This window comes from Triturus cristatus, chromosome 10 (genome assembly GCF_964204655.1).
Source record: "Triturus cristatus chromosome 10, aTriCri1.1, whole genome shotgun sequence".
NCBI lineage: Eukaryota > Metazoa > Chordata > Amphibia > Caudata > Salamandridae > Triturus > Triturus cristatus.
This window is the reverse complement of record NC_140593.1, coordinates 616,325,135-616,348,155: the sequence shown is the minus strand read 5'-3', so window position 1 is coordinate 616,348,155 and position 23,021 is coordinate 616,325,135. Positions and strand designations below refer to the sequence as shown.

Sequence of the window (23,021 nt, the reverse complement as noted above, 5' to 3'; positions counted from 1 at the left end):
TGCCGCAAGTTTAGTAGTTCAGGAGTGTCTACCCGAGTTTATATCATCTGCATCGATGTCTCTTAATGAATCTTTGATCAGTATTGGAATATAGTGGGGAGTAACATTTGTGGATTCTTGGGGATTAAGCATGGATTTCTTGACTTTGCAATTAAGAGATTATCAAAGGCAGATTCAGTCTATCAAATTCTGTTAGCTATTAGTCTAATTCATTGTAATTATGTGTTTAGCAACTTTGAAAACTGCCTTCATGGCTATTACTTATCATTAACTGAATTCTGATAAATGTACCATGCTGAGGAACTTGTCTTTTAGCATTTTTATTGAATGATCGTGGTTTGAGGAGCAATTGTTTGAATAGTTGCAACTATTCTGTCCTGCTAATTATGAATGGGTTTTAATGCTTTTGTTGCTTCCAGTTTTCATTTTTTTCAAATTTTTACAGATAAATACAGAAAACAATGGGGCATATTCACAAGGATCTATCGCTGAGTTAACGGCACTTTATCGCAGCCAAAGTTGCGATAAATTTATCGCCCCAATCACAAGCTGGTGTTAACAGCCCACAGTACCAGTATACCCGCGATAGCAGCCGTAAAAATCATCGCCACAGATGACCTCCGCAACTATCGCTAATGAAATGCAGAGTAGGCGTTCCAGTGCGAAAAGCCGCGACAACACCACACCTCAACATTCTCAACGACCAGCCAGATCGGCGATTAGAAAACAAAACAGGTGATAAGGCGCGTTAGCAGCCGTAAACTAATACCTGCTCAGCCATGGTGCAAAGTCGGACGACAGCCTGCACCACAAAAAGGGAGCCCAGCCCAGAGCTACATCGGAAGGGCAACAGATGCCATGGAGCCACTGATCATGCGGCCCGGACACCCAAGAGGGCCACAACACCCACCGCCACCACCCCAGGACCACAACCCCCACCCAGAACCCCCCCACGGACCACCACAGAGGCAACACAGACAAAGGCAGCGGACCCCCAGGAAACGCACCAGCCTCACAGACCCAACACCTGACAATGTCATTGACCACTACAGGATCAAAAGGACAACCATCCTACGCATCCTGACCATCATCGCCCAACAGGCCGACGGCACCAACACGCGGACAACCAACATCCCACCCCACACAAAGCTGCTGGCTGTGCTGCACCTGTTGGCCCCTGGTACCCCCCAACCAACACCAGCGAGAGTTAGAGGAGTCTCACAGCCAGCCACATTCGAGGCCCTCACACCTGTCCTGGATATCACCATCAGCCTGGTACCCTAGTCCCTATATGTCCACCACAATGCGCAGGATCCGCTGGAGTCCAAGCAAGGACCATACACCACAGCTGGATGCACGCATGGGTTGGGGGCAATCCACAGCACACATGTCCTACCTGTGCCCCCTTGTGACACAGCACACAATCACCACAACAGAAAGCACATGTCTCTCATCAATATGCAGGCAACATCTGAACACCGTGGAACCTCCACCAATGTTGCCTCCAAATATCCAGCCTGTGTGCATGAATCCTTCATCCTCCGACAGACCATCATCAACCAGCGTTCCCAGGATGGCACCAAGGGAAATGCACAGCCCCTTGGCAAGTTCCAAATGAACACCCCACTCACCTCAACTCCACAACCATGCAACTCACAACTCTGGCAATGCACACATCACAAAATCACAACCAACATGCAAAACCACATGCCCACCCACCAGACACGACAGAACAACTTACAATGGTAGCCTGGGCAAGCCATGAACATGAGCTATCAACGTCATGGCACCTCAGCCACACAATAGCCGAATGTGGAGAGAGGTGGCAACCAGGCATGTGTGAAGGATGAAGGAGAACCATGATTTGGAAAGTACAGAATGCCAAGAGTGGCGGAGATGTACTGGACAGATCGCAGTATGCAGAACACACCCATATCCATGACGATATACACCTCTGGTGTATAGAGTGTAGTGGACAGTGGACACAACCATGTCACCCCAGCCAGTGGGGAAGTTCGCGGAAATGTTGCCTGTTACGTCCCCCCCATAAGCGTGAGCGGAGTGGGATGGCACGGCGTATGCCAGGCCAGCATAGGGGTGTGAATAAAAATCACGTAGCCCTGGGCGAGGTCCTCTTCCGGAAAGCCTGACGTCTCTGCCAGGGCAGCGCCTCCCACCCCGCCACGAGGCTGATGCCATCCTCGTGAGCGGAGTTGCCTGCGATCCTGTGTGCCTGCCGTACCCCGGCCCGCTGGACCGCGAACCCGTCAGGCTCACCCCTGCCCAGCCAGGCCACACTGATCACCTGCCAATACCAGCATGTGTCGAGGAGGGCCCACCACGTGCCAGCGCAAGCTCCAAGCCAGAGCCCCGTGACCTTTGCAGTCTCCACAGACCATCACGGCCTCCACAACACAGGCCCGCTTTAGTCCTTTCTCGTTGACGTACTCTACTGCCGCCTCCGGCCTACACCACAGTCAAGTAGGTCACACATTTGGAACTGAGTCTTGATTACACAATGGCAGAGTACATATGTTCATTGCAGATTTATTGTCAGTGTACTCCCTTCGATGTGGTGCCACCAACTCTGTGCATGGCATTCTTACAACATGTGTCTGTTGTCCCCTGCTGACCACTGCCTTCGGCCTACACTACGGATAAGTAGGTCACACATTTGGAACTGAGTCTTGATCATACATTGTCCGTGTAAGCACAATAATGAAGATTCTACTTCACTGTACTCCCTTCGATCAGGTTGCAGCAACCATGTGCATAGCATCCCAATGACACGTGGCTGTGGGCCCACACGGACTACTGTTCCTGGCCTACGCTGTGCTCGAGTAGGCCACAGAATTGGAACTGAACATCGATGTTTCAAAGGCAGAGTAAGAATCATTGCATGCAAGGAGAGGCGTAAGAGGAAGACGCAGTTCAGGCAGGAGGAAAAAAAGGATCATCGTTACGGAGGTGATCGAACACTACCGACAACTGCCCTGGTGTCACTAACTCTGTGCATCGCAAGACAACGACTCGTGGCTGTGCGCCCCTGCTGACCGCTGCCCCCGGCCTACACTGCAGTCGAATAGGTCACACACAAGTTTGAATTCAGCCTTGCTTTATTTATGGCTGACTTGATGTCATTGTACAGGCCTCAATGCAGACTGCATCCCCTTTCAGCCCCGGTGCCACTATGTCTATTCCCCGAGACCCATGGAAACGTTCTGGTTGGACTTTGGTGGCGAATGAGTCCATGGACTTGGGGTTGTCGTCGCCATCATGTCGATGATACTGACTTTGTGGCAAAAACGATGCTGTGGCATTCCACTCCTTCATTTGCTGCTTCCGGACAGCTTCCACCCTCTGCATCATGCCCTGGAGACACCTTCCACTGTCCCCCACAACACTCTGCAAAATACACCTTGGACATTGATGAGGACCCGCTCAGGTCGCATGGCCCATCTGACTGCACCGCAAGTCACCGTCCCGTGGCTGGGTGCCTGTGCCGGCTGCAGTGCATCCGGAGCCACTAACTCTGTGCTGGTCAGGTCCGGGACACATTCTTCTGAGATATTGGATGGCCTCTGAAGCGATGGCCTTGGGGTCATCAACGCCATGTGTCTGTGGCCCTGCGCTGTCCGCAGCCTCTGGCCTCAACTGTGGCCCACAAGGACTCACACATCAAATCGAGTCCTGACCGGCCTGGACGTCGCATCACCGCAGGAGGCACACGCCACCACAGCCAGGACCGACTCCAACCGCAAAATGCCTGTGTCGAAAGGGTCGCACTGCCAGACTGACGGAGTTGCTTCCACATGTCGTGGATGCCATCTTCTGCCTGATCCCCTGCTCAGCACTCCAGGTGCCAATGACTCAGTGCACCATGAATCATCGTCCATTACTGTCTTGGTTATGTACTGTGGTGAGTTCACTCAGCAATGTCACCTCAGGCGGTCTGGGAGACCTGGGACGACGATGTGGAAGATGGTGCAGGTGCGACACCCCCCCACTGCAGCTGCATCATGTAGGTCCTGAAGGGACAGAATCCTAGACATTCTCTTCACATGAGCGCGCTCAGCTCTGGTGCCCCAGACTCAGCGCACTGCAACTCATGGACACTTCTGTTTGCTCATTGTGTGCCCTCGGGACTTGCTCAGGCTACCTCTGCACTGATAGAGCATGATACATAGACAGTGTAAGTATAGTGTATATGAGGTTAAAATAGATTTTTGAAAATTAAACTTATTGTAGTACACCATACAATACTTCTTCAGTGAGTGTTTGGTCATGTATGCTCGATCTTTCCTTCCCATGTAAACTTCTGTGAAAAGGCCCTCTCAACATTAGGACTTGGGATGGGCAATGCCAAAACAGCCAGTACACAATTTGTTAACTCTGGCCACTGACATAGCTTTCCATGCCAATACTGGTTCACTTGAAGATTGCGATTCTCGGGGCAGGTTCTGCAACATTTGCGCTGATCTGGGCGCTTATGCCCTCAGAGTTATCGAAGCGGTACCACAGTGAGGTTTCATTGACTTCAAATGCCATTGGTGGTGAAGAGACATTTCAATGCATCATTGCAAGTAATTTCTCATACATTGTAAAATAAAAGTTACTGAATTGCTCTTCACTATTGCTTTGCTTACCAAGTAGCAAGCACTCTAACATGAAACATGTTGCAGTGCAAAGTCACTAAAGGTGTTGCCCAGCCTACTCTCAAGGAGATGTTTCACATCTACACCAATTATGCTGTATACTTGGGTGTTTTCCGACTCTAATTTTTTTAATTATGTTCACTACAGCAGTTATGTTTTCCTGTAAAAATCTAAGAATGCAGTATAGTGTACTTTTTCACATCACTATCAATATGTGACCAAAGATCCTCACATTTCTTGCCTTTGGCATCCTCACTCAGCAAAAAAATCTGAAAACAGTTGCCACATGGATAATATAGCATTCATAGCCCCTTGGACCGAGAACCATCAGCTAAGGGACACACTTGGGATGACTCTTTATTTGATGCCACACAAAGCACAAAATGATAAATATTTACATTTTGGTTCTTGTGCATAAGAAAATAGTGCACCAGAATGGACTAAAAAGTCAATAGCATTACTCATTAACTCTGAGGATTGTAAGGATGCTTTCAGCATACCATCTAACAAGTGGCAAGGACCTCTTACAGGGAGGAACTTCAGCTCAGGTATCAATTTTGACAGGTCATCACAAAACTTTTTCATATACGTAGCTGAATCACTGCAAATACAAACAATATCACTTCAATCTTTGTTGAACTTGGAAAGAACCTTTTTTGCAGAGCATTCCAAGTGACACTGTGTTCCATGTTTTCTAGAAGTCTGGTGTCATGTTTTAACCACTATCCCAGATGCTTGGTGATAGCACTCTTTTAACATATACTTATCACTATACCTTGCATTGAATGTTTAAAGACTGAGGTGTTGGCAATTCGCCTACTGTCAATACTGACTCACTAGAAAGTAGGAGCTGAAGTATTAAGGGTTTTTACCCATTCATTTTGGGTAAATGTGATGACACATATTAGGAGAGATTCTTGTGAAACTAGCTATTTTACCTATCAGTGAAAGAGCCAAACGCAGGCAAAATATCAAATATGATTTAGATATTTCCTGATTCTCTACAGTTAATAAAATAATTAATCAAGACCTAAAACATGCTTCTAAAACCTGCATCTTTAGACCAAAGACCACAAAACTGCCAAAAAAATAAAAGAAAGAAGAAACAATATTTTAGTGGCATCCCTAATCAACAAAACTCAAGCAGACTAATGCTAGCCCAGACTTTCTTACTGCTAGCTTGTATAACAAAGTTACATTGTATTGGCCCCTTCAGGAAGAAATAAAATGACTCTTTCACTCTCTTTTTCCCTTCTTTGAATTGAATTTAGTTTGTGGTTGTCCAGGTGTTTTTTCAGTATTTATATGTTTTCACTGGTGAGAGCTATTTCTCTTTCAGTGGGGTTTGATCAGTTACTATAGGTTTAAACCTAAAACCGGACAGCCTACGTACAATGTTGTATTAGATATGCAAATAAATGCATTGATACAATGGAGCCGAATCACAGAGACATGTAAGAGTATATAAAAGAATGCCCCTATATTGAAAGATTGCTTTAAGAACACCTGCATTCTTATGTTATTATATTGCATATGTATAATTAATCAAGTTGATATCAGAGAAGACATATTACATCGAATGCACTTATTTGAAATACATTACTGAAAGTGTGCCATGTGAAACAAGCACAATTTCCATCCTGGAAACTTCAAGTCGTGTCATAATGTTATATTTTTATTAGTTAAAAAAATCTATAAAATTCTGGGGGTGGCTGAGCGCCAAGCAACATGGCAGCGTTCTTGTGGGGCTAACACATCGCTTACAATATTCCCTAAAATCCTGTTAAACATCCACCAATCCGATACCATCACAGAAAGAAATTATGCCATTGATGCACTTGTGACCGTGGAAGAGGATGAAATAACTACCAGTAGTGGGTTAACAGAGCGGATGAGCCCGGCACACAGCTTTCCTGCAGCGGCAGCCGCAACATGATGAAGGCAACCTGTACAGCTGACCCTGGGTGCTGAATCCTGCATTGTGAGCCTGAGGAAGGAAAGGAGTGTGTGGTATGCCTTGGCACCCCCCGGTGAGTCCTAGACAGGGTGTGGTCTGAGGACAGGGCAAGACGCTTTGTGGAGGACCTTTCCGCTAGCTCATAGACTACAGTAGAGGGATCCAGTGTATGGACGGCGGTGAGTGCAGCCCCGGAGGACGAGCATGACACTGCCTGAATATTCCACTCTGATGTCCCCCGGGGACACGGACACTGCTAGAGAGGCCCATGTCCCACAGAATGGCCAATGAGAATTGAGGATTGGGGAGGAACAGCTAAGAGAGAGAACCTGTGGCCTATGCATTATAGGAACCTGGGAGTGCAGCGCATGACCCCTGATTGTGAGATAGGAGCCATGGGGCAGCTGGAGCCCTGTGCAGCACTGATTCCCTCACTTGGATGAAGAACATACTAACCACTGTAGTGTGGGCAGGGTTGCAGAAGAGGGGCTTCTACCTGACTGCAGGAACAATATGACCCTTCTCCCTTCCCGCCACTCACCATCCTCGAGATTTTCCCTGCTTCCACCTCTAGAAGCAGGGAGTGTGGAGGCTGGTCTTATTGAAAGGGAGCTTTGTGGAGGGCCCTGTGGGGGATGGAGGGGAGTGAATTGTGCTGTGCCCCACCATCTGATGCTAGCAGTGCAGTCCCCAGCTTGGCGCCTCCATCATAGGCAGCGACAAACCAGGCAAAAGGGGTCAACACAATAAAATGGATAAATATGCTTTCTTTAACCCCCCCTCACCAGGTTTGGAGAAGATATGTGTACAAGAGGCCCAGCAGACGACAACTATGGAGCCGCAGGTGGATCGAGGAGAGCCCACTTTAATGGATTTGATGTCTGCGGTCAAAGACACAAAATTCACTTTAGAAACTAAAATTGATAATGTGCCTGTTGAGATGTCCTTTATGCGTACATATCTCCGATAACTGACTGACAGGGTGAGGCCAGTAGAACTGACTGTTGTCATGCTTTATGCTGAAGTAACAAGTCTAAAATCAACGGTATTCTTGTTTTAAAAGGACACAGCTGTCCTACAGGCCCTTGTTAAGGATATAGAGGGATGCTCACGTTGAAAAAACCTATGCCTAACGGGGGTGCCTGAGGGTGTGGAGTGCTCCCGTGTCGACCTATTTGCGGAGGAGCTTATTATGAAACATCTTACATCAGGGGGCATCTCTAGGTTCTTTTCAGTGGAGCATGTACATAGAGCTACGGTCCCCGCCCCAGCCGCTTCAACCACCTCGGACGATAATAACCATGATATTCAATTAATGTGATCGAGATGACATACTACAGACATACCGATGATAGGGGAACTTGAAATTTGAAAACACCGCAATTCCCATCTTCCCAGACCTTACCATGGCCATAAAAAAGCAACAGTGCTCCTTGGATAAGGTTAAGCGTTGCTTACGAGAGCACGAGATTAAATACATGATGATATTCTCATCCAAATTATGTGTTATCGCTGAGGGGAAAACATGGAACTTCCTGACCCTGGACTATCTGGATGGGGGGGGGACTTGTGGGGCTTTGGTCACAGTGGTGCCCTATTGATGAAAATCAGCAGCAGCAACCATGGAAAACTGGACCCGACAAGGTAGATCCTACCTTGGATTATGAGACACAACTGTTGACTGACGACACTTGCTCACAGGACTCAGACGCTCCTCAGGAATACATGGACATTGAAGAGTCTTGCACAGAAGAGTCTGGGGCTAAGTGACAACTGCGATTCATGGTGGGGGTCTGTTTAACCTAATGTTCACTAGCCAAACACCCGTAGATGGGGACATTGGTACTGTGAGTACAATTTATATGTACTGATGGATATCAACAGCAACTGATAATGTTCATAGGGGGTGCTGATTTACAACAAATACTATCTCACTTTGCTTACTTTCTATTTTTCAGATAACTAGCTGTATTATGTTTATGGCGAGAGGCTCCCAGTGGATTGGTGTGACAGGTAGTTTGACCTGCCGTGCCGAGAGGTGGAAAGAGAACGTTGTTGGGGGGACCGTTGGGGATTTGACAACCAATATCCTGTGCAGTGTGGCTGAATGCCGAAGATGCATTGTGTACAGACCTACCATGGTGCAGCTTAATTCTGGTAAAGTTATACCAGGCAAATGGTATCCCGGGCGAAGGGCATATATCGCTGCTCTCCTGGAATGTCAATGGCATATGATGTAAAAAATTCAAAAAGTGTAATCTACCAATATCTCAGGGGACATGCTCCAGATATAGTGTTAGTCCAGAAAAGCCAACTGAGAGGAAACAACTGTACAATGCTGACAAGGGAACCTATCGCCTGCTGACAGATGTGGGGCACTCCTCTGGAGCTCTTGAAGTTGTGTGTTGCTGAAAAGAACCTTTCCTTTAGAGATGATGAAAGATATAGGAGATGACCAGAGGGGCTTTGCATTAGTGATTGGTAGGTGGAATGGAATGGAACTGATAATGGGCTAGAGCCACTTACCCCCACGCCTTCAGGTACCAGAACCAGCAGACTTGTGGACCCACGTTCTGTAACTTTCTGAGGGACAATTAATCCTAGGTCACGACTTTAACCTGGTTATGGATGACATTGTGGATAGGCTCCAACAAGGGGACAATGAGGGAAGCATGCAACTTGCACTATTCATCCAAACGTGGGACTTGTTGGACGTCTGGAGGCAGTATAACCTCTCTGTGCGACAGTACTCATACATACACATATTCATGCCTGGACTATATATCCACACAAGGGTCATACATGCCTGCATCATACAGGCACGATTCTTAGCTATCGGGATATCAGACCACTCACTGCTTACTGCAGAGCTGAGTATATGTAAATGAGAGGACTTCAAAGGATGGGAACTAGACCCCTGGTTGCTGAAGCAGGAGAAAGTAGTGGACCACTTGTATCACACAACTGACAACCGTTTTAGGGAAAATGAGCACTTGCTGCTGCCACATATGGTGTTGTTGGAGGCATATAAAACAGTACTAAGAGGGCAGGTGATAGCCTTAGCAGAAGCCAAATGCAGGGAGAGGTGGGGAGTAATGCAACACACTGTGGACCATCTTCTCCAACTGGAAAGACTGAACTGAAAGTGTTGCATCCCACCGATGACTTACGACACGGGCTAGAACTTGCACATCGGGAATGCCATGACTTGGCTACTAACAATGGCAGCAGCCATCATATAGCCAGTTAGCCAAGTCTTTACGAAGTTAACAACAAAGCGATAAACTATTGGCCTGACTGAGTAAAAAGGAGGAAGAGGAGAGCTGGGTGGAAGGGATACAACCGGAGACAGATGGGATACTAAGAGGTAATGCCCTCTTTCCAGTGAGTACGCCCATCATTACTCGCACTTATACGCATCGGCACAGACCAGCACCACAGAGGAGATATAGGACTTTCTCCGAGACATTCCACTCCCTTGGCTCTCCAATGCTGACAATGCAGCACTAGACGCTTCTCTGACACCAGTAGAGATTGAGGAGGTCATAAGAGCCATACAGTCTGGCAAGGTCCCAGGTCCTAGAAGACTCCAGATCGAGGTGTTCAAATGTATGGCAAGCAAAGTATCTAGCCACCTCCTCCAAATGCATGAAGCTGTGCTCATAGAAGGTAGTCTGACTATAGAAACTCACTTGGCAGCAATAGTGGTTGTCCACAGGGCAGGCAAACCAACAAACCAATGTTCTTCCAACTGGCCCATCTCTCTCCTGTATGCTGAGATTGAAATACTGGCCAAAGTATTAGCAAATCAGTTGGTGTGCATAATGATGACCCTCGTACATTTTGACCAGTCTGGCCTCATACTGGGTGGGAGGGGAGCCTTTATACAGACATTATGGGTTTGCCCTGCGGTCGTACTGTCAGAGTGTGATATAAACTTTGGCCCGGGTTATGGGCTACCCCTGACCCTGGAGGGAATTGCTGTGTCCAAGGAGTGTGGGGTGATCAGGAGTTTACCATCTACCATCGCCTTTCCTGGAATGTAGAACTTGCAGTAACCTGGCGCAACATTGCACAATTGCGGAGTTCTCCGATACTGCCTCACTTGGAAGGATGGACTATGAACAAGGACTGGTGCATGAAAGCTTAGAAATTTATATATGAAGGGAGGGGTTGTCCGACCAATTTCCGAAAGATCTGGGGTACAAGGCCGAGGTATTGTGGCGGTTTATAGTCATATGGATGTACACAGTTTACCTTGCAATGCCTTTGAAGTACAACAACTGGTGTCTACCGTACTGCACCATTTGCATGGTTACTACAGAAAGTCAATGATCCAAAATGACTGATGTTCCATTTGTGCCCTGGGTCACGCTTTGCAGGGTGTATTGATTGCCTTTTTTTGTTATGTCAATGAAAAGAATCTTTAAAAAAATCTATAAAATGTATATCGTAACACTGAAAAATGTGAAAAGTACATGTAAAAATAATTTCCTATCAAATTCTTTCCACATTACAAATTAAAGAACCATATAAATAATTAAAGGTTAAAGCATTTTAAAAGTAAGGGGAGATGGGTTTAGTTGTCTATATAAGTGGGTAGTTTTCAAGGAGTAAATACAATATTCTCATTGTATTACCCTGAATTGACAGTGTCAACACTCTGATGCAGGTGAGTCACGGCTTTCAATAGCAGCCGTTACAATATATTTTGTGTAGCAAGTAGCTTTGCTAGGCACTATAGTCCAATTTTACAAGCACTTTGGGCCTTGTTTGCATTCCCTTTTTAATGCAAAGCTGACGCAAAGTGTGTTTGAAGGGATTTACAACCCAAGGCAAATAGCCATTTACTTTGGATTGTATCCCAATGTAAAGCTGCTCAACCCACTGCATTGCATTACTTTCTGTCAGGAGGGTCTTCCATGAGTGGTGATCGGCGTCCCCATGCAACCTCACATTGGTTTGGATGTAAACCCTGTCTACAAAGAACTGTATACAGGGATTTGCGCCTCCCTGAAGCAGGCATAATGAGGAGAAATGTTTTAATTTCTCCTTGTTTTTTCCACTTTGTATTTGTGCTGCATTGTACAGCCCACCTGAAAAGTGGGGAATGCCTTAGAGCATATTTTTGTAATTTAGGAGAACCCTCTGGTACAAAACCTATGGTTCCCACAGCGCAGATAACCTTGCATTGTGGCATAAGGGTGTAGGCAATAAATATGGCGCTATTCTGCTCTTTCCCTTTCACACAACGCAGTGCAGCAACTTTACTTTCTGCACAGCGTTATGCGGCTTCTATATCAACCTGGACCTAGATTGAAAACCTTTACAGTCCTGTTCAGTTCCCAGGATGCTTGTTTCCGGTCCAGGGAAGACATGGCTTGGCAGTTCGGGCTGGGCTGTTCCCATGAGGCACAGGGTCAGACTGATTTGCATATGGCCATGTCTGAACTGGGGTGGCGGTGTGAGCTAAAGAATGATGATGGATTAAACCCAGATCAGTTGACTGGGGGTGAGTGTTTGATTTGCTCAAACGTTCCGTCCATCATTCCCTTTGGTATCTATGTAAACCTGGGCCTAGATTGAAAACCCTGTTCAGTTCTGCGAGACCTGAACACAAATATTAGTGTGCCTTGGGCCCCATGGGACCTACATGTGGCATGTGAGGCCTAGTGTTGAACTGTTCTTATTATAAGGAAGTTCTCTCCTGACAGCTTGTGTAAGAAAATAAATGACGGAGTTGCTTTGAGAGATCACAGTATCCCATATGTTATTAGCATCAGAGTACTGGGCAGATATGTTAAAGGCACACCCTCAAGATCATGGGCATGTCAATCACGGGGAGACAGGAAAGATAGGTTGAGGGGCACGTAATGGTCGGATAACTCCGGTGTCCCTGGTGATAATGGCCCCACTGAGGGAAAATATCCTAAGGAAGGGCAAGGCCTGGGAGAAACTGTGGCATGTTGGTGAAAGGGCCCCTTGGCAGCCATTACCGGGGTCTCTGCCGCTCTGGTGCAACCAGAGGAGCCGCTGCATGGTGGGACGTGGCTGGCACAGGTAACTCAGAGGGTTAACGGCGTTGCTCTAAGTTTAAGCTTTAAAAAGACCCCTGCTATGTTCGACCCCATCAGTGGTAGCAAGTTCTACATCTACCCCTTGTGAGAAAGTGCCCTCTTTCTTGCATGGTATGCCCCCACTTTTTGCTAAATTGCTGAATGTACTTTGACTGAGTGTACCCTGGACTCCTGCCAATCAGGTGCCCAGGGCCTATGTTCCTTCCTTAAAACACACAAACTCCAAATTGGCAAACCCTGGCCACATGTCAGCCCCTAGTAAATGGTACCCTAGGTACCCAGGGCCTTGTGACCAGGGAAGACCCCTAAGGGCTGCAGCACTCATTGTGCCACCCTTAGGGGCCCTGTACCCTTACACACACACACTGCCTTTGCAGGCTGAGTGTCTGGGTGCCATGCCCAACACCCACACTGCCAAGGCATATGTCAGTCACCTCTCTGGCTGGGTGCCTTATGCCCATGGTGTGGGCACAGGAGCAGGAGCCCTGTGCCCCTACAGTACCCAGGTCCATTCCCGGGCACTGTAAGTGCAGTGCTGCCATTTAAGAGTACATGGTGCTGAGAGCTCGTCAAACACGAGCTCCACAGCACCATAATGGCAACACTAAAGACTGGGAAGTTTGGTATCAAACTTCTCAGCACATTAAACCCACACTGATGCCAGTGTGAGATTTAATGTACCAAGCACCCCAGAGGGCATCTTAGAGATGCCCTCCTACAACTAACCTACAATCCACGTCTGCTCTGAGGCTGCCCAGGCTGCCACACAGCAGACACGTTGCTGGACCCCTGGGTGGGAGAGCCCCTGCTCTCCCGGGCCTGCAACAATGCACATCCTGGGTGAGGTGATAGATCTCCTCCCCCAGGATGAGCAAAGGGAAGCTTCAAAGGCCTGCCGCCTCTAGGAGTTTCCCCAGGCCACTGCAACCCCCCACTCTGGCGGGAAGCTTGGCCGGAAACCCCATACAAGGACAGGGGATGTGCCAGCCTGCCCACCCCACCCCTCAGGTGGGGGAGGCGAGGTGAAGCACATCTCCGGGCTCTCGCCATCTTGAAGATGGGAGGCCCTACCCTATAAGGATTAGGCTACTGCCCCCCTCCCACAGGAGAGGGGCAGGATAGGGGGTGTACCCACCCCAGAACAAGGACCCATTCGTCCATGGCCTTCACCTACCTGTAACGCCCCTAAATCTAGTATTTAGGGGCACCCTGAACCTTCCTTCCCCAGATTCCAGATTCCGAAACTACAAGAAGAGCGAGAAGAAAAGAAGACCTGCCCTGCAGCTGCAAAGGAGAGGGAGACACCAACTGCTTTGGCCCCAGCCCTACCGGCCTGTCGACCTCGGACTTGCTCCTGCTCCAAACCCGGCATCTCTTGTGGCCAGCAACTTCAGAAACCCCGGAGGACCTGGCTACCTTTGAACTCTGATCCCCTGGGACTCCCATGAGTAGAGGCTCTACTCAGAACCTACCTTTCACCCCTGGCAGCAGCCCGGAACCGCGATCCCAGCCCACTCTGCACCCGCCAAGCCTGGCCGGTGCCGGAGTGAACTAAACCCACGAGGACGACCCCACGGCGACTGTGAACCCGAGTCCGGCACCCAAGGACCCCCCTTGACTATCCTGAAGAAGCTTGCAGCCTCAGAACAGAGTGCCACCCCAACCGCGATCAACAAGAGGGTAAGATTTCTGACATCAAAAGGCACCCCTGCACCCGGCGCCCCACGGCCCTCTGTGCCCAATCCCGGCGTACCTACCTATCCACCAACTACCCAACTTACCCCTCGAAGTGGTGGTGGCACCTGAAGAGTCCTCGTCTTGGAGCCTGCAGTCTTTTTCCAAACCGGAGATTTCCCATAGAAATCAATTGAGCGCCCGACGGCTCAAAAGCACCCTGCACCCAGCCGCCCGAGTGGCCCTGGCAGTGAAAACTCTACTCCAACCTTCTTCCCCACTTGCCCTGAGTAAGTGACCAGGAGCCCAGCTCCCACAGCCGCGTGGCTTGCCCGACAGCAGCCACCAACCCAGGCCCCCCCTATCCCTCATAGGATAACATTGGGCCTAACTCTCTCTGCACCCGGCCGTCCTGAAACCGCTGAGGGTGAACTGACTGTACCTACCTGACATTGGGGGACCCCTGAGTCTATGCCCAGAACTTCAACTCTGCCAGTCGAGTACTTACCCTTAAACCGCTAACTTCATTTTCCTCATAGGGTAACATTGACTGGCTTTTTCTTGGAAATTCTTCTAAGCGTGAACTTTTCAAAACTCAAAATATTCACCAAAAATCAGCCGAGTACCAAAAACGAATTTACTCGCCTGCTCTTAGGTGAGCTCCCAGTGCTGGATCTTGGTGCCCAGCACTGACTCTGAAAAGTACCCACAACAATACTTACCTTTAACTCCTTTTTCTTCCATAGGAAACCATTGACTGCTTTTCTGTGAAATTTCTTTTAAGTGTTGATTTCTGCAATTTCTAAATATTCCTCAAAAATCGTATAACATCTGAAAACGTAATTACTTACCTGTTTTGGATAAATGTCCCAGTACTGAGTCTAGACACCCAGTGCTGGATTACAAAAGTAACGATAACCTACTGTACCTGTAACCTACATTTCCTTCCATAGGGAATCATTGATTGTTTGCTCTGAAATATTTTCTAAGTGCTCACTTTTGAAATAGCTAAATATCAGTTAAAAATCATCACAGTACCAAAGTCGACTTTCAACAGCTGATTCTGAGAACTGACCCAGGACTGGATCTAGGATCCAAGCCTGGAATTACAAAAGTAATCTAAAAAGTAATCTGTTGCATATAATTTGAATTTATCATTTAGCTCAATGTATTGTGTTTAGAAATAGAGTTGTCTACTGCAACTATTTGTAACTGTATACTAAAAAGTCTATTGCATATACAAAAGTATTTTTATGAAACATCTCCTGTCGAGAAAGTATATTTTAATTCCAAGTGTTGGTTCTAAAATAAAACAAGCATATATTTTTTTTTTATACAAACCATTGGCCTAGAGTTCAGTTATTGAGTGTGTGGAACTATTTGCTGACTGAGTGTGTACAACAAATGCTTTACACGTCCTCTGATACTGCCTTACTGCTCGACCAGGCTACCACTTTGGAGAGTAAGGTTATATCTAACTTTAACCTCTGTTAAACCCTTGGGGTCTGTGGACTCTGTACACCCTGTACCTATTAAGGAACAGTATATACAGAGCCACTTTCTCACACCCCTCCACTATCCTTCTCAATGCAAATAACGGACTGACATATCCACCACTCAAATTACTTTCATATTTTCTTTATACTAATTCACCACTAATCCTTTATGGGTTCCGGAGTAGCGTGCTACTCGCCGAAAAGGCGCTTCGATGCCTCGTCAGTAAGCGCTATAAAATTACGATTACAATACAATACAATACTTACAGCTTAGAGTTGTGCAGACATAGGTCCACACGGTGCCGCGCCTGCCTGTCGCCCGCTCGCCCACAGCTCTTTCACAAGCGCGCGCCCTCTGAGAGCCCTGTCCGAGTCCCGCGCCCGCCACACACAATGTGTGCTCCATGGCTCAGTGTCTGACCCTTCCACCCTGAGGTCACCAGGTCACATCTAGCTTTTAGTACATGGAGACCCATTTGACAGCTGTTCAGTGGTTGGACATTGTAGCTCAGTGGGTTCATCGCCAGCGGCTGAAAATATGGATCAAAGAACTGAGTCAGCCTTACTTAATCTTGAAATCGATTAAACAGGTAGCGGCGCTGGATAGTGCAATTAAATGTATTATTTATAGCACAAACGGACCTTTAATAATTTGGGTGTGGACTCGGAGTATGGAAATGACCAGATTTCAGTGAGTCAGTTTCCCTAAATATCAATGACAACTGGCAAGAACGGTGGCATTTTTATTAGCCTCATCAAGGGGGGGGGGGGGGGGATGCGTGGGATGGGCGGTCACACTAAATAGGGTTCTCCCGACTAATCGTGATATGTGCAGTAATTCATGCTACCGCACATATTGCAGTTACCATTTGAGTGATTTGCACCGCACCCCCAGAATTTTGCCCCCCGGATATTTTGGCAGATAGAACTTGCTGAAATTTACTGGTTTAAAAATGTCATGTAGATAAGATGACGTGCATGTTATGCCCCATTTTTCCCGCAACAATACCAATAGCTATTTATCGTACCCAATAAATTCAGATCGTCCCGATATTTGACTATATGGGGTGCAAAAAATATCTCATCCATTTCCAGGCCTACCGTAAACGGTGCCGGGCATAATGAGGGCGAATAGTGGATTCCCTTCTCACTCTGTTATTGAGATTCCCAACTAGCGAGGCCAAGATTAGAATGTTCACTGACACCAACATTCTCTGTAAACATGAAGGGGCTCAAGCACAAAGAAGCCAAGAACGAGTTGTGCGCCGAGACTTACCTCTCCTCTCATACAGTATGGCGATGTCTGCACATCAGGATAGACGTACGTCGTGCAGTGTTGTGCCTACCATGTGACCGTGGCATGTGTGTGTGTTGGGAAAAGGTGTGCTGCATCACTTGTATGCACAAGCAGACCTTCTGTTGTGTGCAATGTATCTAGCTTGCACTATTCTTCTTAATGCCACACCTGCTGGTGCTGGACGTAATCTAAATATGAAAGAAGCTTGGACAGCTCCTGTCTGCGCTGGGCGTTATCTATATATAAAAGAAGCTTGTACTGCTGCTGCCTGCATTGCACCTGTTCTGTGCGTGAATGACATTTGCACAGCAGCTGTCGGTATTTCCCCCGTTCTGTGCCTGAATGAAGTTTGCACAGCAGCTGTTTGCACAGCACCTGTTCTGTGCGTGAAGGAAGTTTGCACAACAGCTGTCTGCATTGCACCTGTTCTGTGCGTGAAGGAAGTTTGCACAACAGCTGTCTGCATTGCACCTGTTCTGTGCGTGAAGGAAGTTTGCACAACAGCTGTCTGCATTGCACATGTTCTGTGCGTGAAGGACGTTTGCACAGCAGCTGTCGGTATTTCCCCCGTTCTGTGCCTGAATGAAGTTTGCACAGCAGCTGTCTGCACAGCACCTGTTCTGTGCGTGAAGGAAGTTTGCACAACAGCTGTCTGCATTGCACCTGTTCTGTGCGTGAAGGAAGTTTGCACAACAGCTGTCTGCATTGCACCTGTTCTGTGCGTGAAGGAAGTTTGCACAACAGCTGTCTGCATTGCACATGTTCTGTGCGTGAAGGACGTTTGCACAACAGCTGTCTGCATTGCACATGTTCTGTGCCTGAATGAAGTTTGCACAACAGCTGTCTGCATTGTACATGGTCTGTGCCAGAATGAAATTTGCACAGCAGCTGTCTGCATTGCACATGTTCTGTGCGTGAAGGACATTTGCACAACAGCTGTCTGCATTGCACATGTTCTGTGCGTGAAGGAAGTTTGCACAGCTGCTGTCTGCATTGCACATGTTCTGTGCGTGAAGGACGTTTGCACAACAGCTGTCTGCATTGCACATGTTCTGTGCCTGAATGAAGTTTGCACAACAGCTGTCTGCATTGTACATGGTCTGTGCCAGAATGAAATTTGCACAGCAGCTGTCTGCATTGCACATGTTCTGTGCGTGAAGGACATTTGCACAACAGCTGTCTGCATTGCACATGTTCTGTGTGTGAATGAAGTTTGCACAGCAGCTGTCGGTATTTCCCCCGTTCTGTGCCTGAATGAAGTTTGCACAACAGCTGTCTGCATTGCACCTGTTCTGTGCGTGAAAGACGTTTGCACAACAGCTGTCTGCATAGCACATGTTCCGTGTGTGAATGAAGTTTGCACAGCAGCTGTCTACACAGCACATGTTCCGTGTGTAAATGAAGCTTGCACAGCAGCTGTCAGCTTAGCACATGTTCCGTGTGTAAATGAAGCTTGCACAGCAGCTGTCAGCCTAGCACATGTTCCGTGTGTAAGTGAAGTTTGCACAGCAGCTGTCTGCACAGCACATGTTCCGTGTGTAAATGAAGTTTGCACAGCAGCTGTCTTCACAGCACATGTTCCGTGTGTAAATGAAGTTTGCACAGCAGCTGTCTGCACAGCACATGTTCCGTGTGTAAATGAAGTTTGCACAGCAGCTGTCTGCATATCACATGTTCCGTGTGTAAATGAAGTTTGCACAGCAGCTGTTTGTATTTCACCTGTTATGTGCATGAAGGTGGTTTGCACAGCAGCTGTCAGTGTGGTATTGGTTCTGTGTCTGAAGGGAGCTTGTACTGCTGCTTTCTAAATGTACTCTGCTCCTGCCTGTGCTGTACCCACTGCTGTAATGGGTGAGGACCAAGGTTTCACTGCTGCTGCCAGTGCTGTCTGCCATGAGGACACAGGTCAAGGGTTAACTTCTGATATCCATGCTGTGTTTGAGGGAAGTCTATGCAGCCGTTGTCTATGTTCCAGCCATTCCGAGTGTCACAGAAGAACCCTCCTATTCTGTCCATGTGTGACGTCGTATTTATCAGGGGCGTAACACAGGCCCTGCAGCCCCCGCGGTGCGGGGGGCCCCAAGCTCCAGGGGGCCCCCTCAGCACTGCACTCTTGCCGGAGAGCTCTTGATTGAGCTCGGAGGGGGCCCCTTCATGTTCCTTGTAGGGAAGCCCCCTAATTTTTTCCTTGCAGGGAGGCTCCCTCAATTTTCGTTACGCCAGTGATTTCTTCATAACTGTTATAAAGCGCTGGCATGTCACCTAGGTTGCGTCAGGGTGCTGAAATGAAACTGCGGTTGCATGTGCTGTACCGTACTTTGAGTGGCAAAAGCTTTCACTGCTAATACATCTGCTACAGCTGTTCTGTGTGAGGGAAGCTTGACATAGTGTTCATTGCGCACGCTCTTCTGTGTATGTGGGAGGGTGCCCCACTCTCCCTTAAATGGTGTGTGGGAATGAAGCATGCACAGCTGGCTTCTTCACATACATCTCTGTGTGATTGAAGGTAGCACTGCTGCAGGCCATGTTGCAAGGGTGCACTGTAACTGTGCACATTCAATCAATGAGTCTAGCGCCGTGGTTAAGAGAGAAAATCCATCCTTTGTACCAAACACCATACCCTTCAACCCAGCCATTCATCCACCTAGCTGTCATTCTAACAATTATACACCCACCTATACACGTATCTATCCATCCACCCACTGTTTGTCTGAAACACCACCCATGGCCTCATCCATCCACCTGTGCACCCAGCTGTCCACCCATTCATTAATCCACCCATCCATTGTCCCCGAAAAGCAACCTCATCCATCCACCGCCAGCCTCCCAAACTAAGCCACTTATCCATCCATTGTTCAAACACCCAACCACCTAAACATGTATCTACTCATCCATCCCACATGTCTTTCCACCCATGAATCGTCCATGGTCTCCCACCCTCTTTCCTTCCCTCCCGGAGTCCAGAAAAGCAAAGGTGCTCATGAAATAAATGGAACCAGTAGATCCCCTGCTTTACCTCAACTTCCCTCGCACTTTCGCTTATGCTCTTGTTTAGCCACAGCTATTGGCAACTTGAATTATGCGATTTCGTAGCCGTGGCGCTTTTTTGCATAGCCATGTACTTGCTGCATTTGCCACATAATCCATCATCTGATGTATAATCTACAGATTTCAGCAAAAAAAAAAAATACTTCTATCTCAAACAGATATCAAATTACTAATAACGCAGTAATACTTGTTGCTGTGCAGTGGAAAGCCCTCCACAAAGGTTGACTGGTCCCCCTTCTGTTGTTTATTTCTGTATTTGGGTGTCAAGCTGGCGTTAATGAGGCTAACCCTTTACTCAGAACTCGTGCATGTATGTAAAAAAGTAAAAATAATGAAGCAATGCGAATATAAAATGTGGCAGTTACACCGCATAATTTGCCATTTCTCGCCGCATAATTTAGTCACCTTCCTCCATACTTTGGTTCTCCTTTGCCGCATAATTCCAGGTGCCCGGACTATAGGCAACACGGTCAAAGAATTGTCTACCATAAACGCACCAAAACATTTACCACCGAAGCCAAAAGGCTCTCATAATTCATCACACGCCAGCCCAATGTTTATGCCCTATTCCTCCGTCTTGTTCACTTCAAATATGTGCATAAACAAAATTATTATGAAAACACAACTGTAGTCCACACACATGGCATCATACACTCGCCATACATCCCAAGTGACAGGCACTCTTCCATCAACGCCCCTCGCACGATGTAGTGTGCTACGTGCTCGCAAAAGCGCCTATGCGCCTTGTGAGGAATAAGAAGCGCTATACAATGCAATAGCATTCTAAGAGCAGTGTTACTTTAAAAATGATTTATCACCCAGGAAACAGCAGCTCTCTACTAAATGTACCAATCGTTGTGGCCCCCATGGTACCAAAGGATGCTCGCGCGAGACTGACCCCGAGGAAGGACAGTCGGGAGGCACGAGGCAGCAGAAACACAATAGCAGCGGAGGTGGACCTGAGCTCTGAGCAGGAATGGAACTGTTGCCGGGATTCCCATCACTCTAGCATACATTTCCCTTGTGATCTTCTGTAATGGACTTTCCTGGAATGCGAGGGAGAGTTAAGTGCAAATCTAAGTAAATACAATGAAACGTGCATTAAAAAGTAAACATGTATGTGCAAGACCAGGGCAAGCATAATGCATATTTGTTCTATTGTGTGTTATTTTCTGTAGCAATAACACCAACTATGAGCGTCACAGCACATACAATTAACCGTGAGTGTGTGGTGGCATACACTCTGAGGTCCGTTACCTCTGAATTTATGAGCTTGTAAACGAAGCAGGGGCAGATTTACAAGTCCCTTGTAACACCTTTGCGCCGCCGTTGCGTCACTCTTGTGACACAGCTGCGGCGTAAAAAATACGGCCAATTTACAATGTGACGCATCTAGGGAAATGTGTCACGTTGTAAAGCCCTGCGTCACATTATACCTGTGGCAGGTATAATGTATGCAGGGTGGGCATTCCACGCAGGAAAACCTCGTAAAAGTGAAGCACTGAAGCCTACAAGATTTCACTGCGTCACTTCTAGGACGCCACTGCGTTAAAACTTTACAGGCGTAAGGAGTGACGCAGTGTAGTGGGAATAGACTGGAGTTGCGTTGTGCTTGCGACACGACTTCAGCAATGCGTGACTTTTGCCCCAACAGATGCGTCAGAATTTCGGAGGCATTTGTCAATCCTTGGGCCATGGTGCGCCGTATTGTAAATAAGACACATCCACGGTGGCACAAGGGTTTCTCAGAGTGGCGCAGGGAAAGTGACGCATCTCTACAGATGTGTCACTTTCTTGTAAATCTGCCCGGCAGAGTTGTATGCGGTTTGGGAACTGTATAGCGCCCACATGCTGCCTGAAGGTAGAAGCTGGGTCTCTCACCTGGTCGGTCTTGCACTCCCTTTCGCACGTGCTCTGGGCATCCACCCAGAGGTTGGGGTTCAGCTGGTTGGGGCACACTCCCAAGTGGCTCACTCTGACCGGCCGCAGGTTGGCCCCATCTGCCAGGACAATCAGCAATGCCAGTCCGCATGCTGCCCACATGTCTGCCCCACGTGAACCCATCGTCGAAAGTCACTGCTTTTCACACTGCTGTCTTCTCTTTGCCTTCAAATCTTGCGGGAGACACTAAAAACGTGAAAAATTACTTCCCGCCACCGACAGGTCGATCTGGTTCATGTTTTCCAATGTTAAAAAAAAGTAGTTCCTCGGAGGAGATTCAGGGCGCTAGGCAGAGTAGATTTGGTCCGGCTTTAGACATCCTCAGGGAGAACTGTCCGTCTTTCCACACAGTTGGTTGGGGCAAGTTGCTTCTGAGATGGCTGCCCTCGCTTTCACAAAATTTAGCGCGCTATCACCCCGCCATTCAAACACCCGAGGCCTGGCTCCACCTGGACACCGGAACGGCCTTTGTGCAATGGCGGGAGATAACAGCGCGTGCGGCCTACCAGTCGGCGTGGCTGCGCCCCTCACAGAGGACAGAGCGAAGAGGCACGACAACACCCCTCATGCTGCGGGAAACGGATATTCTCTGTGGGGAGGGGACGGGGGCTGTCAGCTCCCTGGATGGGAGGGAATTGAAGGGGTGGGGGCCGGGAGTGAGCTCGTCTACTAGGTCTGACCTCAGTCACTAACCCCTGTCTGAGTTAGGCTGACCGGGCAAACAGCGTGGGAAGATCAAAGCGGGCGGCTTTGGACCGTACGAGAAAAACACACCCACACAAAGAAACACTGGGGGATTCAGTTACTCCGGCAAGGAGGGGGCGTCTTATCCGCTTCCGCTGGAGGGACTGCTTACCTGCGAGGCCTGGCAGGGTG

At 48.0% G+C, this 23,021-nt stretch overlaps 1 protein-coding gene across 1 annotated transcript in view; it reads right to left on the bottom strand.

Annotated features, from left to right (window-relative positions):
• WFIKKN1 (WAP, follistatin/kazal, immunoglobulin, kunitz and netrin domain containing 1) overlaps positions 1-22,749 on the bottom strand; it is a 38,035-nt gene extending 15,286 nt beyond the window's left edge. The window contains exon 1 of the mRNA XM_085632144.1: positions 22,086-22,749. Within this exon, the coding sequence (XP_085488270.1) occupies positions 22,086-22,268 (183 nt within the window). The 5' untranslated portion in view covers positions 22,269-22,749. The remainder of the gene's footprint in view (positions 1-22,085) is intronic.
• Positions 22,750-23,021: the final 272 nt, after the last annotated feature.